At 42.8% G+C, this 18,900-nt stretch overlaps 3 protein-coding genes and 1 long non-coding RNA gene across 7 annotated transcripts; 1 reads left to right on the forward strand and 3 right to left on the reverse strand.

The window, feature by feature from the left end:
• Positions 1-476: 476 nt before the first annotated feature.
• LOC102715344 lies at positions 477-2,714 on the forward strand. The gene is made up of 7 exons (XM_015842665.2): positions 477-624; positions 742-782; positions 1,047-1,104; positions 1,457-1,550; positions 1,990-2,074; positions 2,163-2,228; positions 2,377-2,714. Exons 1-7 carry the CDS (start codon positions 531-533, stop codon positions 2,461-2,463), a joined length of 525 nt encoding a protein of 174 aa, XP_015698151.1. The 5' UTR covers positions 477-530; the 3' UTR covers positions 2,464-2,714.
• Positions 2,715-2,955: 241 nt separating this feature from the next.
• LOC102715526 (alpha-ketoglutarate-dependent dioxygenase alkB) lies at positions 2,956-6,046 on the reverse strand. The gene is made up of 7 exons (XM_040529027.1): positions 5,902-6,046; positions 5,645-5,805; positions 4,720-5,069; positions 4,084-4,222; positions 3,920-3,986; positions 3,706-3,827; positions 2,956-3,612 (listed from the first exon to the last, which is right to left on the reverse strand). The coding sequence occupies exons 1-7, from the start codon at positions 6,009-6,011 to the stop codon at positions 3,473-3,475; spliced, it is 1,089 nt and encodes a 362-aa protein (XP_040384961.1). The 5' UTR covers positions 6,012-6,046; the 3' UTR covers positions 2,956-3,472.
• A 6,688-nt stretch (positions 6,047-12,734) lies between these two features.
• Positions 12,735-16,490, reverse strand: LOC102715619. Of its 4 annotated transcripts, XR_423920.3 has the most exons (6): positions 15,195-16,490; positions 14,952-15,091; positions 14,432-14,686; positions 14,109-14,200; positions 13,091-14,019; positions 12,735-12,983 (listed from the first exon to the last, which is right to left on the reverse strand). It is a non-coding gene; the product is annotated as an uncharacterized LOC102715619 (long non-coding RNA). The 4 variants fall into 4 exon arrangements; XR_001551474.2 differs by lacking the exon at positions 14,952-15,091 and having other exon boundaries at positions 12,736-12,983; positions 15,746-16,489; XR_005812729.1 differs by lacking the exons at positions 14,952-15,091; positions 15,195-16,490 and adding an exon at positions 14,805-14,843 and having other exon boundaries at positions 12,736-12,983.
• Positions 16,491-17,700: 1,210 nt separating this feature from the next.
• LOC121055674 (probable methyltransferase At1g27930) lies at positions 17,701-18,609 on the reverse strand. Its single transcript, XM_040528540.1, has 2 exons — positions 18,493-18,609; positions 17,701-18,291 (listed from the first exon to the last, which is right to left on the reverse strand). Exons 1-2 carry the CDS (start codon positions 18,607-18,609, stop codon positions 17,701-17,703), a joined length of 708 nt encoding a protein of 235 aa, XP_040384474.1.
• Positions 18,610-18,900: the final 291 nt, after the last annotated feature.

An 18,900-nucleotide genomic window follows, 5' to 3' on the forward strand; every position in this document is an offset into this window, starting at 1 on the left:
TCGGCTTTTACACGTACGTTTTCGAACATCTAAATATTAAATTTTTGTAAAGAAAACTATCTATATTTATTTTTTAAAAATTTTTTTAGAGAATCATATTTTTATCAGGCATCTATATCGAACCGGATATATGCAGTTTTTTTTAATTTGGGAATTTACTTCAAGGAGGAGACTTAGCCCCTCAAATACCTAAAATTGATGCTTCTACGGAGATTTCGAACAACTAAACATTAAATTTTTTGAAATAAAATTATTTAGATTTTTAACTTTATAGAAGTTAGCTCCATCATTTACACCATTAAATATAGCTAACCTTTCTTCTTTTATTATTAAGAAAAGATCACAACCTGATGGTATAAATGAGAAGGTTTGGAAATTTCAAGTAAAATAAAAATGATAAACCCAACGGGCTTTTAGGGCCCGGCCCAAGATTGCATCTGGGCCTGAGGAGAGGTGGCCCACAATCGACCAGCTCCGGGAGGGAGAGCGACGCCACAGCCTCACATCGCACCGCTCCGGGAGAGCCATCCATGGCGACGGCGGCCGGCGGCGGCAGCGCGACGATGACGAGGGAGCAGCTGCTGCACCTCTTCGCCCGCTTCTCCTTCCTCACCTCGCTCCCAGGTGAGGAAGGCGCGCGCTCGGCCCCTCTCCTTCTTCCCCTGTACGTGTCCCCCCCTAGTTCCTCTAACCCTGACCACCCCCCCTCCTTTCTCTCCTCCGCCTCCGGCTCGCTTGCAGAGGTCAAGGCGCGGATCGCCGACGCCGTCAGGGACAAGCAGGTGAGAGCCTCTCGCTGATTCCTCGCGGCAAACCAGTTTGCCGATGGTGCGGGGTTCCTTTGCTTAGTGTTCGATCTTGTGAACAACAGCATTTTAATCGGTTTCAACAAAGCAAAAAAAAAAAAAGGTGAATTAGCTCTCAGTGTGCAGCTCGCTAGTGGAGTATGCAATTTGCGTGGCTCGACGTACCTGCGGAAAAAATAACAGAATTCGTGGTTTTTTTTTCTTTTTTTTTTGTTTTTTTTTTTTTTTTTGCTCTTGCAGGAGGCTGTAGCAGTGACCACCGAGATACAGGAGGAGATCCTTCGCGAGATGGGAATCGGTATGATTGCGTTTTGAGCAACAGTTGTGTTGCAAACTAAAGTTGAAACAGTAGTTATGGTATCTGTAGTTCATGAATAATTCGTTTTGTTTTACTACGTTTGCTTTCTGAGTTGATTCACTTGATCGATTGAATTGATGATTTCTTGTATGCTGTAAGAGGCACTGGACGAATCAGTCATACAGTAATTAGATGCTTAGTACTAGAATGGTTCAGCTACATAGAGTCCAGAGCTAGGAAAACAACAAAATGAAGCGCTCAAAAAATAAATGTTGAAACTTTGTTATGAGAACTAGTGTTCTAAACAGCATTGGCGAATTGCTGCTGTTGACATGATATTTCTGAACATCAGATCCAAGCTTTGGAATTGGCTGCCTTGGAAAGGTGAACATTATGTATGAGGATGACATGGAATTGATGGTAAAGTTCTATCAGTTTGTTGCCAAGTAAGTGCCTTCCAATTTTATTACGTCTTGACAATTTTAGATGAGTGCTCCTGCAGAGAATTCATGTATGCTATAAATTGCAAGGGCTTCATATCTCAGATCTATGTTCCATTTGTATTTAATAATACCAGTTATACTAACTTTGGTTAATAAACAACCATTTATATACTCGAGATACATTTGGACACGTTTAACATTGATTAGTTTCTCTGATGTGTCAGTTCAAGTTTCTTGTAGAAAGAGAAATGAAGCAATTAATTAGGGCATAAACCTTCAATGCAGAGCTATCATAATAAAATAAAAGTACTATCATTGCAATACACCATTGTCTGCCACCGTCTGGTGAGAATAGTTTGTGGTTTGGCATGTTTCACTTGAACTGTTATCAACTAGCATAGAATGTGAACTCATATGTTAATTTCTATCGTTAATTTGATAGAGAAGAGATGGCTATTGATGAAGCTGAGCTTGACCCTAGAGAATTTACTGAAAAATTGCATGCTCAGCAGAAATTACAGGAACAGGTGAGGCAAACTTCTTTTACAGTGATAGAAAAAAAGGTTTATCATATTTGTTTCAGGTAGCTAATGTCAAGCTGAATTACTATTACAGCAACTGAAGATGTTGATTCAAATGAGAAAATATAAGCCGGAGAGTCAATCCGTCATACTCGAAACGGTATGTCGCCTTACTACTCTCCCTAGCCGCTTTTCATCCCTCACTGAGTTTCAGTCTGAAACATAATAATAGTGTTGGACAAATTTATGAATTTGATCGAATTCATTTGAAGCAATTTATGCTTATTTGGATCTAACCTTCGATGCAGTTGCACAAGCAGTTGGAGGGTGCTAATTTCGATGCCGATGCATCGATCTTGACTCCGGAGCGGATTCAAGATATTGTCGAGAACTAGATCAAAATCTATACCAACAGCTACTGGGTTATGTTTTGTTTGAAATCTGATTGCTGTAAATTTCTTCTGCTCATGGGAAACACAATTATGGTAGCATTATTACTGTTATTCAGCTTTCACCATGCTTTCATTTGGGATATGGCATACTAAGTGCTAACTTCGTCCGCATATAACTGTGTTTCTTTGTTACTGTTTATTCATAATTCAAGAATCCCTTCCCCCCACCAAAAAAATAGAAGAAAAGATCAGCCACACAATGAAGGCAACCACCAGCACATACCTCATTTGACAAGGAGCATACGGCTATTTCATTGTGTGTGTTTTTCATAACATTTTTTTTCTAGGATTATAATGGGCGTTTTTGCTTTCATCCCTTGGATGAGCGTGTTACAGACTTACAGGTAGGCCCAAAGTGCAACTGGTTGCAGCAAGCATTTTTTTAAATAAATTTTCCTTCTGCAAATATCACCCTTTTTTGTTTCTTTGTTATGGATTATCATCAATTCACCGTTGGCATCAAGCCTCAAATCAAGACACATGATCTCACCGAGACAAAGCATAAATAGGTTATTTTGCAAGTGACATGCATGTGTAAAACCGTCCATTGGGCAACTTCTGAACCATCACGCAACAAGTCACATAACTAACTTGCAAGTCTCTTGCATCGGCAGGAGAAAATGAGAGAGAAACTTCTGAAAACAAAAGGCCCAGAATTACAAAACCGAACTTGAGACAGGTCACATTGGCGAGTCCATTAGGAAACCTGCTCCGGAGGAATCGATGATCAAACAAACAAACTTGCCCTAACTACCCTTTGATGGTCAGAATCCTTTTTATGGTTAGTTTGGACATCGAAGATTAAACTGTCCATGGGCCCAAAACTTTCCTATCTTTCCACAACTCCAGAGGCAATTCATTAGAGCACTGCGCTGTGTGAGCTGGTCTGGGAAGGCAGCAGAAAAGGCAACATTTTACAACAGAGTATCTTAACTGTAACAAAAGATTTGACTCAGTAAACTTGTCTGATGTTGATATTTATCCTTGAGTTGTGAATGTAGTTCAAGATAAAAGAGTCATCTTCACCAGAAAGCTGTGAATCCAGTGCAGATATTTCGTCCTGACCATTTCCTGTGAAGATTCGTGGAACACCTGCGAGAAAGCAAAGATAAAATAGGAACATGATAAATGTGTTCCAACTAGAATTACTACTGAAAACAACTCTCGTTTTGTAAAATGCATTACCATGGAAGTATTCTCGTGCTTCCCCAGCCATCAATACGATATCGCCACTTCGCAGAAACATTGCTGTTGGAACTTCATCTCTTGTTTTTCCTCCCAGAAGAAAAATGCACTTGCACCCCAAACTAAATTTATAAAAGGAAAGCCAATCCACTACGTTAAGAACTTAAAGATGGAGTGAGAATATAACCATGATAAAGATAGTGAAGCATAATACCTTATGCTTACAATGGGTTTAGTCCAATCTGCTTCCATGTCATCGACGTGGCCACCAAGCATATCACCTGTGGACAGGGATAGGAACATGAAACTTTGGGACTATTTTGAATAAATTAGAATAATCTAAAGGGATAGTCACTGTTGAAGGAACAAAGTACATACTTGGGCCATAATAGTTCACTATGGCGGCTTCTGGCTTGAATTCTTCTCCAGATGGCATGGCTGGAACGACCATCTTTTTGGCAAGAGCAGAAAGGCCATCTGGAATCTTGTTATGCGGGAGTAATACATCATAGTTGCGCTGTGATGACAGAAGAATTGTACATAAGTCGTTAGTGTCCTTGTTGAGTTGTTAGCAAAAGCTAATTGTATAAATCCTACATATCTGACAGTAATGTGAAGAAAATTGCAGTATAAGATAACTGATTTGCAAGACAATACTAGTATATGTTGCAATTAATGAGAGATTATTTTGACATTTGTTTTCAAGGTTTGCAATGTTATAAGATCAAAATTTACCTAATCAAGTAGTGGAGAGAGCACAATTTTTGTTATATACCAAATGGAACTATAGATTCATAATGATAATAAGAAGAACTGAATTCAGCATGCATGAAACAATTTCAGAAATTCTAATGAAAATGTACATATATATAGAATAAATTAATTACCATGTCATGTATTATTAGACAATATCAAAACCACTACAAGTAGAAATAGCTTGACGAAACAAGAGAAATCAACATAAAGATGTAATGCTAACTGTTAACAGTACCATAGGAGCTCAAGGGTACATACTTTTGACCAATCAAATTGCAGACCAAGGGTACTCCATCGGAGCTTCCGAATAAGAGTAGTTGCTGCAGTTGACCTGCATCCCTCCCCCTTTTGTATCTCTGTGACTTTAATAAATTTGAAGCTATTTATTTTTGTTCCATTAATATTCTGCTCGGATCTTTCTTGGCCATCAGAATTTTCCACTTCAACCAAAATCTTCTCATTATCAGCAGCAGCGAGTAAGTCAAAAATTGGACCATACAAAGCAGTCAGGTTAGTTCTATTAGGAGGCTGTGGAAATGTTTTCAAGCTTTCCCTAATCCAATAGCATTGTTCCTCAATAGATAGAGCACCAGGGATGATATAAAATCCTACAAAAATTAAGACAACGAAGATATCAGTAAATGTCACAAGATTATTATATATGAGAAATACAACAAATAGGAAGTGCATCGTATGACGTGGGCCATGTGGCAAGTCTATGTCTAAACCGGGAAATATATTTGTTTCATTGTAATCAAATAGCTCCACAAATATGATTTGCAGCTAGCATACCATGCTTACATTTCAGAGTGAGCTCGATCCATCCATCAATATATAACAATCCAAGTCTACATGTTACATAGGTAGTCTGATAGCATCCAGTAAATAGTCACACCCAACACTAGATATCTCTCTTCGGATACCGGTAATCATGATAAAAAGTAGCACACCCTTGTAACTGTACACAATGCAAGCAATGTTGCGAATCTACTCAAAAATGCGAAGGTTCCCGATGAATAATTAGCGCAAACAAAAAACTCATATTTGGCTTAAACTAGTACAATTAGAGGTAAAAGAGATCTATACTAAGCTAGCACAATGCTACAATGTCTAAAGTATCAATGGAGTACTATATCATAGGGATGAAAAATTCGAATTTCTCAAACAAGCTGTCAGATTTTACCGGGCCGGTCCAGGAAGCAGAAGACAGGGCGGTCGAACCCGGCGACGTCGCGCCTCGCGATCCCCGCGGGCAGCTCCCTGCCGGCGGAAGCGAGCAGCGCGTGGAAGTCGACCACCGCGGACAGGTCCTCCTCACCGCCGCCGCCGCTTCCCGGCTTGCCCCTGCAGCGCTGGAGAGGTCAGGAAATCAGGATGCGTGTGGAACAAGGGGGGGGGGGGGGGGGGGGGGGGGAGGGGGAGGGAGGCCGAGACCGAGACCTTGCTCTGCCCTTGGGTTTCAGCGGCTTGTAGAGCTTGTACTGCTTCTCAGCTCGCCGGAACGCCGTGCGATCCGCGGCGGCGGCGGCGGGCTCGGTCTCGCCGTACATCGCCGGAGGTGTCCAACTCTGCGGGCTGCGGCGGTGGCCTGGTTTCTGACTAGTGGACCCACACATGTGGTTTTGACCTGAAAGTTTGTAAGCCCTTTGGGTTCTAATGACACGTTGTTCCTTTTTTTTGGTAAATAAAAATAGGCTAAACCAATTTAATCACGCAAACGATATGTGTTATTATTTCATGTTTAAATTGTGTTTTAATTATCTAAAACTTGAAAGATATATTTATTTATGATTTAAACGCGATGTTCCCATGCTAGCTAAACCAGGTATATCTATATCCTGCTGGTCATTTGCCATATTTTACTAAATTCATAACCTCGATTCTGAATATTTGAAGAGATTCACTTATAAGGGATTGTATGTTACTCTGATAAAAAAAGGGATTGAATAGCATTGATAGAATGCATCCATTTTTGCTTTAATCATTGTTTTATCAAAATTGTGCAAGGACGTAATTTTTCTAGCTTTGCATCCTACAAGTTATGTGCTATTTTTCATTTTTCAAGCTGTTTATAAATATTACGTACAATTTTAGACTTTTGAACGACTATATTGGATAATAGTTTGATTGTTATTCAAATAAAATTCTATAAACTATTATGTTTGCCTAATAAACCTGCCTACAAAAAGAAGTGATGTGCTACCATTATCTCCCGGATTAGTATCCTCATCTGTAATAGAGTCAGTTTCCACCGAAAGAGCTGAATATTTCTTGTGAAATTAGCAAAATAGTTATCAGTTGATTCAAGCTTGATTTTAACAGCTTTCGACTACTATGGTAGAAAATGTTCGACCAAGAATCAATGCTTGCATTATTTAGCTACATATCACTTCTATATTCGATTCAGTTTTTAGCTCACCTCTTACTTATTTGATTCTTGTGTTCATGGCTGGGCTTTTAAATTATTGGCAAATAAATAATTGGACTGTGATATTTACATTGTTGTTGACAATTTGATGCAGATGAATCAACAAGTCTATGCAGCTCTCTTTCCATTCACTGCCAAGGGCATGAAAAAAAAAGCAATGATTGGGTGTTGTCTACACCTACTTAAGAAAAAATTGGGTTTCTTGAGTTATAACAAATTTGTTTTGCGACCTTCAGTTGTGGTGCAATGAATTGCATGGATTGGATATCCACCTAATTATTTACCATGAAAAGCAGCATACACTCACGTTCTTTTTTGTGGTGCAACCTGTTTACATTATAGAATAGAATAGATAGCTTTAAACTTGTGATATGGTTATAAATTTTAGTAATTTCAGCATGCACAATAGCTTCTTATAAATGGATAGAAAATCTTGAATTTTGGCAAATACTCTGACCTTAACTATGAGCCTAAATGAAAGCACCTCAAGAAATTCAACTTACTATATTTTTCTTTTTTTTTTGTTCCATATTATCAACATAATGAATTAAATGTTGTATTGCTCAATAAGAAATTAAGAGCTAAAATCACCATCCATGCAGTGTTTATATGTTTTGTTTACTAAATGTAAGACTGTTAATTAGGTTTTCAATATAATGGTTATGGTCTCTCACAATAAAATATGCCACTGTATTATTACTAAAGATGTCTCCGGTTCTTGTTCACTAACATTTTATTTTATTATTTTTTTAGACTCTCAGAATTTTACTTGGTTACTACTTGTTAACGTTGTGCAAGTTAGAATGGTTCCTTTAATCACACCCAACAACAAGTACAATGTTAGTGGGAGAGCTAGAATTTTAATTTGAATGAAGCAAAAGAAAGAAAACGGTTGATCATCATAGGTGAAATCTATGAAGATATCATAGAGAAGTTCGTAAAATATACATATTTGTAATAATCTGTTAGTCTCTAAATAAATGTGTATCTTTTTTTTTTTTGAAACTAAAGGCATAGCTTTAAATGACAAAGCAACTATTTTACAACATTATATTTTCGCAACGTGGATCCACGTGCATGCTTACTAGTAACGCATAGAAACTCAGTTCATCGATTGGAGGTCAAATAAAGCATAAACCATTGTAATTGAACAAGAAAGGTAACGAATAACTTACAGATTTTGGATCGATCCCAACAATCTTAAAAGAAACCTGCAAAAATTGTGCCATAACCAGGTAAGTGATGACATAATGGTAAACAAGAATCAACACCTAGGAGTCTGCTGCATTAATACTAACAGAGTTCACTACAGGATCATATATGAAATATCAAAACAAGTGAAAAGTTAAGGTGAAAGCAAAATGGCCATGGGCCCATGAGTGATTAAGCATGTCAATAAGACATGATATGATGAATCTCAAGAGAGAATATACATGACACAAGCTAAGCCATTTTGTGACAGATGTTTGAACACTTGGAGCAACTGACAAAATGTATAAAATAAGAACTTCTAGATGGCAGGTCCATGGATTAATGAAATTGATTTGACTACTGATACGGGCATTAATATAGCACACAAGCATTCAGTTGACAGTTGACAGCATATCTAAATTATTACTTAAGTGTAAGAAGAATCGTTTGATGGTTCTTTCTTATACTTCTTTTGGAAATCAGTCAATCCAAACTGCAAATTAGAGATCTTGAACATGTTTTTCAACTTCTCCAAATTGGTGAGATGAATCGTCATGCTGCTAATACTAAGATGAACACGGAATCATCTTGTAGTCATGGTATTCTCATTGTCCATACGACTGCACATAATGCCATATTCTTGTAGCCAAGTCCATCAATTTCATTAATATCTCTAGGTAAGTGCATTAACGCTAGAGCAGGAAATAGTCCTCATATACCAATAGGAGTTTCGAAACTTACAAGGATACTGCCACGACGATGGAGGCGGTGACCCGGCGGATGGGCGGTGGAGATGGTGGCCACGAGGAGGGCGGAGATGGCAGTGACGAGGAGGCAGGCGGTGGGACGTCGAACGGGGGGCGGAGACCACGGCGACGACGAGGAGGGAGGCGGCGCCGCGGCGGGTCGGCGAACCGGGGGCGGCGGCGATGACGATGGAGGGAGGCGGTGGGTCGGTGAACGGAGGCGGAGGCGGCACAGGCAGCAGTGGCGGCGACGGCGCAAGTGGTGGAGGGGCGGCGGTGCGGTGGAGACGGGGTGGAGGCGGCGCTGGCGGCGTGGAGGTGGCATGAGGGGTGAGGTGAGGGGCGCTCAGGTAGAGGGGGATGCTAGGGTGAGGGATGACGCGGACGATCTCAAGCCGTTGATTTGGAAATAGATCGATATGGAGCGTTGGATCTAAAAGGTAAGGACGTAGAAGTGAGGTCTTCGGTTGGTGCACTATAGGGTACTAGTAATTTGCCCGTGCTAACACTACGGTTATATTTAATATGTAACGGAAATAACAAAAATACAATAACTATTTTTCAATCAAAGCATAATGATATGGCCTACTATTACTTTATATTACTTTCATAGACTTGTGGGTTCCTGACAGAAAGGAAAAACTTGATAATGGAATTTATTTTTAATTGAAAAGGTTGGCCATCTATGTTGATCATTGACTGAATTATATCTATATATCCATACTAATAAGCAGACAAGATTAGCTACCCCACAATTCATGATTTGGAAGTATATGTGGTAAGGAATTTCAGTCCTATGGTGGAAGCTGTCAACGTACATTTCTCATATACAAAGGGCTCCCTTTCAGGCATTTCAGAAACAAGCATGTTTATTGTCAAGTTTTAATTCAGAAACAAGCATGTTTATTGTCAAGTTTTTCTTCAGAAACGAGAATGTTTAGCACCATTTATTGATTAATTCTCACACCCTATTACGCAAACACACATCATGTATGTGCAAGTCCGACAAGGAACTATTAAGCAAGACAAGTTCCAGAGATGGCAGCAGGTGTCCATGATCTCAATTGAGTACTCCTATGGAAAACGGAGCACGACTCTCTTGTTTTAGATAATATCACAATGCAAAGTTTAGATCATGTGACAACAAGCATGGCATTAGTCAATTACATTCTACCGTTAGGTATACCTAGTTGTACATTACAGGAAAGCCTTATTTACTATCAGTGGCAGCCGTAGATGAATTTTCTACGGCGGAATCAGCTGATGTTATTAACTGATTGGCAAAATTTAACCAAATTAGACCCACTGTCAAATTTAAAATTTAACGCACACATTAAAACAATAAAGCGATTTTATGATCGCTGAGGGGCTGTACCATATTGATTATATCTGCATGATACCACTACGTATCAAAATTAACACTATAACATTTGTACTGCTAGGTCAGCACCATCTCAAAACAAAATATCCTATAATAATAATCAGTGACGATAGCATAAATAAATTGGGTACTTACTTGCAAAAACATCAGTTTCTGCTATTACCCTAGATTTCCAGTCAATTTCATAAAACCTGACAATGACAATGTCGAACAAATATAGAATTTTAATCTGACACGGCAAGTTAACAAGATGCAACAAATATAGAATTTTACACATTTATATTTCCTAACAATATAGAATTTTAAAATACGATATAGGATGCATAGATCGAAAGTTAAATTACATAGACAATATAAAAGTAAAGTTAAATTGAATCGAAAGTACATGATCGAACAGAGCACTAAAGGTGGAGTAAACAAATTTTTGGCCATGCATATGAACCAACCATATTCTGCCACAGTCACAAGCACACAAGTATGCAGCATCCTAGCTTAAATCATATTAAGGGACGTTTGTAATTGTTTAATATCCAGTAAGCAAAGGCACAAGCCTAATGACAAATGATGCAGTGTACAGGTATGCAGCATCCCTTTTTATCTTGTATTTAGTGAAACACTGAAGACAGAGAATCATACAGTAAGCAAATTTTTGGTTTAACTTGACATCTCTTCCCTGCTACCTTAGGATTGTAGGTGCTTAGCAGAATTGCAGTCCATTAGTGACAGACTGCTCAATTTGGCATGGCAAGTTAACAAGATGCAACAAAGTCATTGAAAGAAAGGGCACTTTACACAGTCTATATTTTCTAACAATATAGAATTTTAAAATATGCTATAGAATGCACATTAAAAACCAGATAATTGATTTGTAGGCAGCCTGCAGTAACATTTATACATATCATGAATTTGAAATGAATCTTACATGTACGATTGGATTATAGTACTGTATCCTATTTATTCTCCAGCCCTTTATCGTACACTATCAGTGAACCAATGCAGTCCCATTAAAGTATTTTTCCATTTTAATAAATAGAAGGCACAAGTTCAACTCAATTATGATTCCTTATCGCCAACTCCTTCATGAATGAAGCACTATGAGGTTAAAAGGTAATATATATTAGTTTAACACGGATATGCCTTTTGAAGAATGTGAGAAGATGTAATCGGAGAAATTAAAAATCGCTATCAAGCAACAAAGAATAATCTCGAGCCTGAAAGCTCCAGCGATGCAGAAGAATAATGAATTAATAAATAAATCACTTGGGATTGTCAAAACAGATAAAAAAATCACCTAAGTATGGAGCTGAGACTGTAAAAATCACATATTTTTTTCTGTAAGGAGCTAAGTGAGGTCCGCTTTTCTGCTGTAAGATGGGCAACAACACTATACGATATGAGCACTGCCCAAGCCGGTATATTTGCATGATTGGTGCATCAGATGTAAAACTGGACATAAGGTTTGTTCGAAAAGATGACAAATATATTTCTGAGTTGTTGACATTATGTTTTCTTTGCTGTTGGATTCTATTTAGCTTTCTTTGCTGTTCGTAAGATGGTAAGAAGCATCACATAAGCATCCATGTCAAATTAAAAGCTCAAAATTGCAGGCCGGCGTAGAGGCATTCACTGACCAGGGCATACAGGTGCCGGCGAAGGAGGCAGGGATGGGGGCGGCGGCGGAATAAGCAGATTCAACAAAGTCGGCTGCGATAGGATCGACGAAGGGGTCGACGCACTTGGCGATGGAGGTGAAGGAGGCGGCGGCGGGCTCGACGCAGCCGGCGAGCTCGGAGGGGTCGACGAAGGTAGCGCCGGAGTCAGCGTACTCGGCGATGGAGGCGGTGATGGAGGGACGGTAGGGCGGTGGGTGGCAGCGGGGTAGTAGGGCTGCGGGCGGCGATGGGGCGGCAGGACGCGGAGGCGGGACGGATGTGCCGCGAAGGAGGGAGGGCGACCGAGGAGGGAGTAGCGGCAGCGGCAGGGCGGTAGGGCGACGACGGCAGGAGGACGACCGAGTAGGGAGGGCAACGGAGGGCGGTGGGCCGCGGCGGAGCAGTAGGGCGATGGGCCACGGCGGGGTGGCAGGGCGGTGGGCAACGGAGGAGGGAGTGGCGGCGGGGCGTTAGGGCGGCGGCGGCGTGAGGGCGACCGGAGTGGCGGTGGCTAGGGTTTGGGAGGCATCCGGGCGGAGGGAGCTAAGGCAGGCAGAGGGAGGGAGGCGTAGCAGATCTGGCCCGTCTGATCTAACGTTGATTGATTTAGACCGTTGGATGTGTCAGATGAGTACGATGATGAGTAAATCATGTTGGTGCGCTATAGGGTAAATAGACTAGTTATATACCCGTGCTAACACTACGGTAATATTTAACAATGTAAATCAAATAATATATATGGAAAAAATATCGGTATCGGTAAATTAAACATTGAAATATCTCAAAACCCAAATAATATATTATAATGCACACGATAAATAATATGTGAGAATATACACTGTACAACATCAAGAATTTCATTATCCATTCCAATGATAAATAATTCGATCGCAAGGCATGATACAGTACACTGACTGCAAAAGTTGCAACATAGCAACACACAACACCAGAACACCTAATCTCTCTACAATTGCAAAGCATCGATTTTGATTTCTATATACTTGGAGAGCAGTGATTGAATATCTATATCTCCTGAAAACAGCACTCTTGATTTACAAGCACTTGGAAATCAATGCTCAAAATTATATACTTTTCAAAAGTAGTACTTCCCATTTATATATACTCTGAAAAATCACCATATCAACTCAATCAGTGCTCAAAACTTATATATTTTTCAAAAGCAGAACTTCTCATTTATATATATACTCTAAAAAAAAATTGAGATGCATACCTTTTGAGTTGGAGGTTGACGGAGGCTAGTTGAGAGGAAGTCAGATCTTGGGTTGTTAGCTCCGCAACAGGATATTACCTGCTGAATGGACCTTAGAATTAATGGAATTCTTATTTGAGACAAAAAGATGATTCCTAATTCGGTGCATCCATTCGTTGGTTTGCAAGAATTTTCAGATTCAGAATTACGGTTCAATATGAACATGGACCACCATTTGTTAGAAGCATCCAATTTGTCAGCAACCTTTGTTCAGATCCTCGTGGATCAACTTTGCCATAGCCATAGCAGTGAATAGTTAAGCACTTAAGCTTAACATGTACATAGCTCAAAAAAGAAACTGGTGTACAAGCGATGTCGGACCTGGTGTATCAGCCTGCAAAACCAAACTAAACCATGAAAATAGAACCATTTGTAATGTATGTCATGTGACCAACGATCATTTTATTCGATTGTCTCCCTGAAGATGAAAGACAAATATAAACAAAATTGAACATCCCAAGAAATAACAGCATCCAGACAGGACCAAACCCCTAGGCAAACGGGTACAGATTTCCCACCGGAAGTCTCACTGTCAACACAGGCAAAGTCTTAACTCCTGTTTGGAACCCCAAAATTGCATATCCAGTATCCAACTCAAGACAACCTAAAGGTAAAAATAAAACCATGTTTGCATACATAGAAACATTTTCCCTGGGAACAGAGAAGCCTAGTTCATCCTCCTGATGAGCTCATTGATGTAATTAATCCTCACACGGTTGCCAGCATCACCACCCTTGACATATAGTAGTTCCTCTTCTTCTTGAGGCCACCAAGTGGCGCCTTCAGCTTGAAGGGCAACTGGAAGTTGTTTGCCTCCTTGAATGTGGCCCAACAGTCATGATCTTGTGGACAAGATCCTCGATGCAGATGATGTCGTGCTTCCCCAAGCCCTAGTGGGTGAATATCAGACAAATAGGAATTGGATTAGATGTAAAATGCACATATACCACATAATTGAAGAAAGCCAACAACAGCACACCTCCTCAATGACTTTGTTGTCCTAGATTGGAATCCTCTGCTTGTTTACCCCTCTTGTAGATTAATTCAATAACAGTCTTCAGGTTTGGGTACCTGATGACACCAAAAGTAGAAATTTTGGTTCAGTCACTTAAAGAACATTAAAAACAACGTTTAGCTCAAACGCAGTATAGAAATAGTAACAGTTCTGCCTCATGTAGCTTGGCAATAATCCTAAGACCCAGCTGGGATTGTGTTGATATAAGTTTTGTGATGATTTTTTTTGGATCGAAACCTTGATATTACCGTGAAGGATAGCTGATAGGAAAGTCATCGCATACTCACCAGATGCATTTCCCATATGCTTGGTATCATGAAATCCGACAGTCCCAGCAATGCAGAGGACCATGAGCAACCAGGTGATCTCAGGGATGTAAATCTAGCCATAGATTTTCTCAAATGTGTGCATGACTTTCACTCTTGGGAAGCAACTGAGGGACTGGCTCTGATTGATGATGGAGAATGTTCCACTGATGATTGCTTGGCTTCCATAAACAGATGCCAAAATCGCCAGCACAAGCACATGCTACCTTACACTTTCTGCATTTTGCACAAGCCAAAAGAAATGGTGTTCAGTGCCCACTGATACCTCAAACACTAAGCAGTTAAATTTCGGAACATCAGCTGCTATAATGTTCTATTCAGAAGCATGAAGTACCTGGGACTGAGATATACTCCCTCCGTTTCATAACGTAAGACGTTTTAGCTATGCTTAGATTCATCTATTAACCAATGTATATTGTTTATATATATGTCTAGATTTATTGATATCTATATGAATTTAGGATTCGCTAGAAAGTCTTACATTATGAAACGGAGATAGTAGTACCCAATTTGGTATGTTGAGTCCAGAGCATGGTGTTGCGATAAATACGCAGCTTGGCCCATGTATCCCAAAATCAGTGCAGGGTATACTAATGTAGTGAAAGCAAGCTGCAAAAGGGACTGGAATGCAATACTGGTGAAATTACCTGGATTGTTCTCATTTTCTATGCAGCAATATATATATAAGAAAGCATATCATCAAACAATTGGTAGTCAGTCCTACCTGGCTCATCATCCACTCATGTTGTCAGCCATTGGAAAAATCTAAAAAATGTTCCTGTTACACATGCCACGGAAACTTGAACAGCACACCTCCTCAATCAAGGCAGGAGATGCGCAAAGCAAGATCGTAATAAAGCATGAAAGCTATCACTTGCGATTCACCTAGCGCTAAAGCGAAAGTGCGGCGGCGACGGCAGAATAGCAACTACTGAAAGCTCTCTGCTGTCCTAAAGCAAAAAAGGGGCGCCTCAATGCTCGCCCCAAACACGCTTGCGTGAGAGGGAATTAACCAAATATACCGCCAAGAGATCAACAATCACCGAGAATAACCTCAATAACACTCTTCCCGATCCCGCCCCAACAGAAATAATCAAAAGAAGCAGCCAAAATCCCAAAAGAGAAAAAAAAAATCTCGACATGAGATCGAACCGGCAAAACCCCGGGGACAAATCTAATCTGCTTCATCCCTCGCAAACAGCATCGTCGTCACTTGCGACAGCGACGAAACAAGAAAAAAAACGAAGAGATTTTTTGCCAAGTACTTGAACAAACCTAGCCTCTCCACCGTGACGGACGCAGAGGAGAGGGATCAGCTTGCCGCCCAGTGTGCAGCTTTGGCGTGACAAAGTTTGCCTCTCGCGGCAGGAGAGCTCGGGCGCTTTAAAAGAAGGCGAGCACAACTGCAGCATGCAGGCGGCCGGCGTGCCGACGTGGGCGACGGAGGCGGCGGTCGAGACGTCGGCGTCTGGCGTGGCCGATGGAGGCGGCAAAACCTCGGCGGTGGCCGAGGCGTCGGCATAGGCGGCATGCGGCGACGGCGTGGGCGACGGAAGCGGCGGCCTAAGCGGGAGACGGAGGCGGCGATGGAGGAGGTGGGTCTGGAGGAGAAATGGAGAATAGATGCGAGGATGTCGAGCCGAGGAGATTCTATGCGGAAGCAGGATCTGAGCCGCCACGAGGCTGGTTGCCGCGGCCGAGGCGGGGTGGCGTAGGCGGCGGCCAGCGTGGGCGACGGAGGCGTCGAACGAAGGAGATGGACGAGGCGGCGGTGTACGCGTCCTCCGGCGTGGGCGACCGAGGGCGGCGTACGCGTCCTCCCGCGTGGGTGGCCGGGAGAGGAGGTGACGGAGGCTGGTTGGCGGCGGCCGAGGCGGCGTGGCGTAGGCGGCGGCCGGCGTGAGGAGGCGGCCGACGGAGGCGACGACCGAGGAGGGATGGCGAGTGGCGACGTAGGCGGCGAACGCGGCCACGGAGGAGGTGCGTGCGGGGAATAGATGGAAGGATGGGGAATAGGTCTGAGCCGTTCTATGGATGCGGATGTTTATATCCGTTGGATTTGTCTAATAAATAAACTGAGTTGCTGTTGGTGTATTATAGGTAGAATAATAGGATAGATTTAGTTTTACTTTTTTAAAAAAAACATCAAATCAAATATTTGGATATCTAAATAAAGTATTAAATATAGATGAAAATAAAAACTAATCACATAGTTAAGAGGAAATCGTGAGACGAATATTTTGAGTCTAATTAGTTTATGATTAGCCATAAGTGTTACAGTAATCCACGTATGCTAATGATGAATTAATTAGACTCAAAAAATTCATCTCGTGGCTTCCTAACAAGCTATATTTTTTTATTCGTATTTAAAACCTTCTTCTAACGGTCAAATATCTGACGTAACAACTCATTCAAAAAATTTTTAAACTAAACAAGCCCTCCAAATTTTTAAACTAAACAAGCCCTCCAGTGGATCCCACTAGGAGGGAAGTCTGTTTTGTAGGCTATATATTTATTTATGATGTATACACTATATAATGTTGTGGTTTATGATCTAACAGCTCTCAGCCTCTCCTCCAAATCACTAACCTACTGTTCTCATTGCCACACAAAATTCATTATGAAGATTGCTGCTTGTTCTTTATGAAGTTCAGAAATTCCACTTTTTAGAAACCACTTATGAAGAAAAAACCTGATCATTCAGAAATTAGCTCAAAAAAAGAGAAGGAAAAAGAAAAGAAGCTAAAGTTGTTCATTTCATAACACCTGCCAGAACTGAACCTCTACATGCATCAGCATCAATCTCAAACCCAATACTGTGCCCCATTCTACTTGAAATTCATGAGATTTACAAAATCAGTGGCATCATTCTCACTTCATTGCTGTTCCAAACAAACAAAAGAAGCAATCAAGAAGTGAACAACAATTTTGGTTTACTAGTGCACAATTTACAACCTCTTTTCTTGTCTTTGCATTGGATCAAGCAATTCTTGTTGAGCAATTGAATTGCATCAATCCACTAAGTAAAAAGATTATTTCTTCACATGAAGCTGACTCACTAGCTATGAACAAACCAACCAACCGCGCCGCCGTCGCCGCCGTGGACAAGCTCGGCTCGCTTCTCCGGCGGAAGGATCTGCTTGTCGTGGCTACCAATTTGCCAGCATTGGCAAGAACCGGCGATGTCTCCGGTGAGGATGGAGTTCTTGGTCGGGTCCGGGCCATCCTGGCTACAAGATCTGGGCGGGGCCGGTCGAGCAGAACGCGTCCGGTGGCCCGCCGGCGGTGACCCGGAAGTGCCAAAGGCGGCCCTTGGCGGCGGCGAGGTTGTCCTCGCAGAGGTACTCCCAGGCGTACCACCGCTCGACCGTGCGGTGCACGTCGTGCACGGCCACGTCGACCGCCTCCAGGCCTCCTCCCGCCGCTGCCGCCGCCGCCGCCGCCGCGCGTGCCAGCGCTGCCGCCGTGTAGATTGCGCCCATCCGCCCGGGCTCCTCGGGCCCGGCGCCGCTCGGCCCGTCGACGACGAGGACGTCCCACCTCGCGTCGAGCACCTCCCGCGGCAGCGTGGTGGTCAGCGCGAGGTGGCAGCCGGACTTGCGCACCGTGCCCGTCAGCCGGCCGCACGCCGGGCTCTCGCGCGCGCGGCGCAGCAGCGGCCACGCCTCCCCCGCCGTGTCGCGGTACCTGACCTGGTGGACCGCCGCCGCAGACGAGCCGGCGGCGAGCACGCGGCGCGCGCCGTCCGCGTCCTCGGCGCTGTCGGTGACGAACGCCGTGGCCGCACGCTCCCCGGCGTTGACCGCGGCGAGCTCGACGAGCTGCGGGGACAGGCCGAACACGAGCAGCCGGCACGGCGCGCGCGCAGCGACCACGGACCGGAGCAGCGCGGCCTCCTTGGGCGCGAGGCCGTCCCCCTCCCCCGCGTCCGTCGTCCCGTTCCCGCCGACGCCCCACGCAGACCCGCGGCCGTGGCGCGCGGCGGCGGCGGGCGACGAGTTGGTGAGCAGCAGCAGCTTGACGAAGGAGAGCGCGCAGAAGACGACGAGAATGACGGTGAGCCCCTGCTTCGGCGACATCGCCCTGATCCCCACGCCGCCGCCGCCGCCGAAGCCGAAGCCGCCGCTGCTTATCTGCATCGATCGGGGTCCTCCTCCTCCTCGGATCTGGCCTCCTCCGGGTTGCTGCTCCTCTGGCGAACACTTGTACTGATTTCTTGATCTGTTCTTACTCAATCCGCCATTGATCTGCCAGACCCAGATCTCCTTCCTCTGGTTCTTGGAGTGGTTGTGTGTGATGGTGATGTGTGACTAGCTAAGTAGCTAGACTAGCAATTAGGTTAGGGTTTGGTTGGTATTGACTTGGTTTTGTGTTTGCTCATGTCCTTGTGCCATTCTCCTGAGGTTGAAGAAGGTGAGGTTGTTGATGCG

The sequence above is a fragment of the Oryza brachyantha genome, chromosome 11 (genome assembly GCF_000231095.2).
Source record: "Oryza brachyantha chromosome 11, ObraRS2, whole genome shotgun sequence".
NCBI lineage: Eukaryota > Viridiplantae > Streptophyta > Magnoliopsida > Poales > Poaceae > Oryza > Oryza brachyantha.

Coding starts and splice junctions, on each gene's coding strand:
- LOC102715526 (XM_040529027.1), bottom strand. CDS start 6,011: ATGTACGGCGAGACCGAGCCCGCCGCCGCCGCCGCGGATCGCACGGCG. Junction 5,806..5,901: donor AAACCCAAGGGCAGAGCAAG/GTCTCGGTCTCG, acceptor CCAGCGCTGCAG/GGGCAAGCCGGGAAGCGGCG. Junction 3,987..4,083: donor AGTGAACTATTATGGCCCAA/GTATGTACTTTG, acceptor CCCTGTCCACAG/GTGATATGCTTGGTGGCCAC.
- LOC121055674 (XM_040528540.1), bottom strand. CDS start 18,609: ATGCAGATAAGCAGCGGCGGCTTCGGCTTCGGCGGCGGCGGCGGCGTG. Junction 18,292..18,492: donor TCTTCTGCGCGCTCTCCTTC/GTCAAGCTGCTG, acceptor CTGTCCCCGCAG/CTCGTCGAGCTCGCCGCGGT.
- LOC102715344 (XM_015842665.2), top strand. CDS start 531: ATGGCGACGGCGGCCGGCGGCGGCAGCGCGACGATGACGAGGGAGCAG. Junction 625..741: donor CTTCCTCACCTCGCTCCCAG/GTGAGGAAGGCG, acceptor GCTCGCTTGCAG/AGGTCAAGGCGCGGATCGCC. Junction 2,229..2,376: donor AATCCGTCATACTCGAAACG/GTATGTCGCCTT, acceptor CCTTCGATGCAG/TTGCACAAGCAGTTGGAGGG.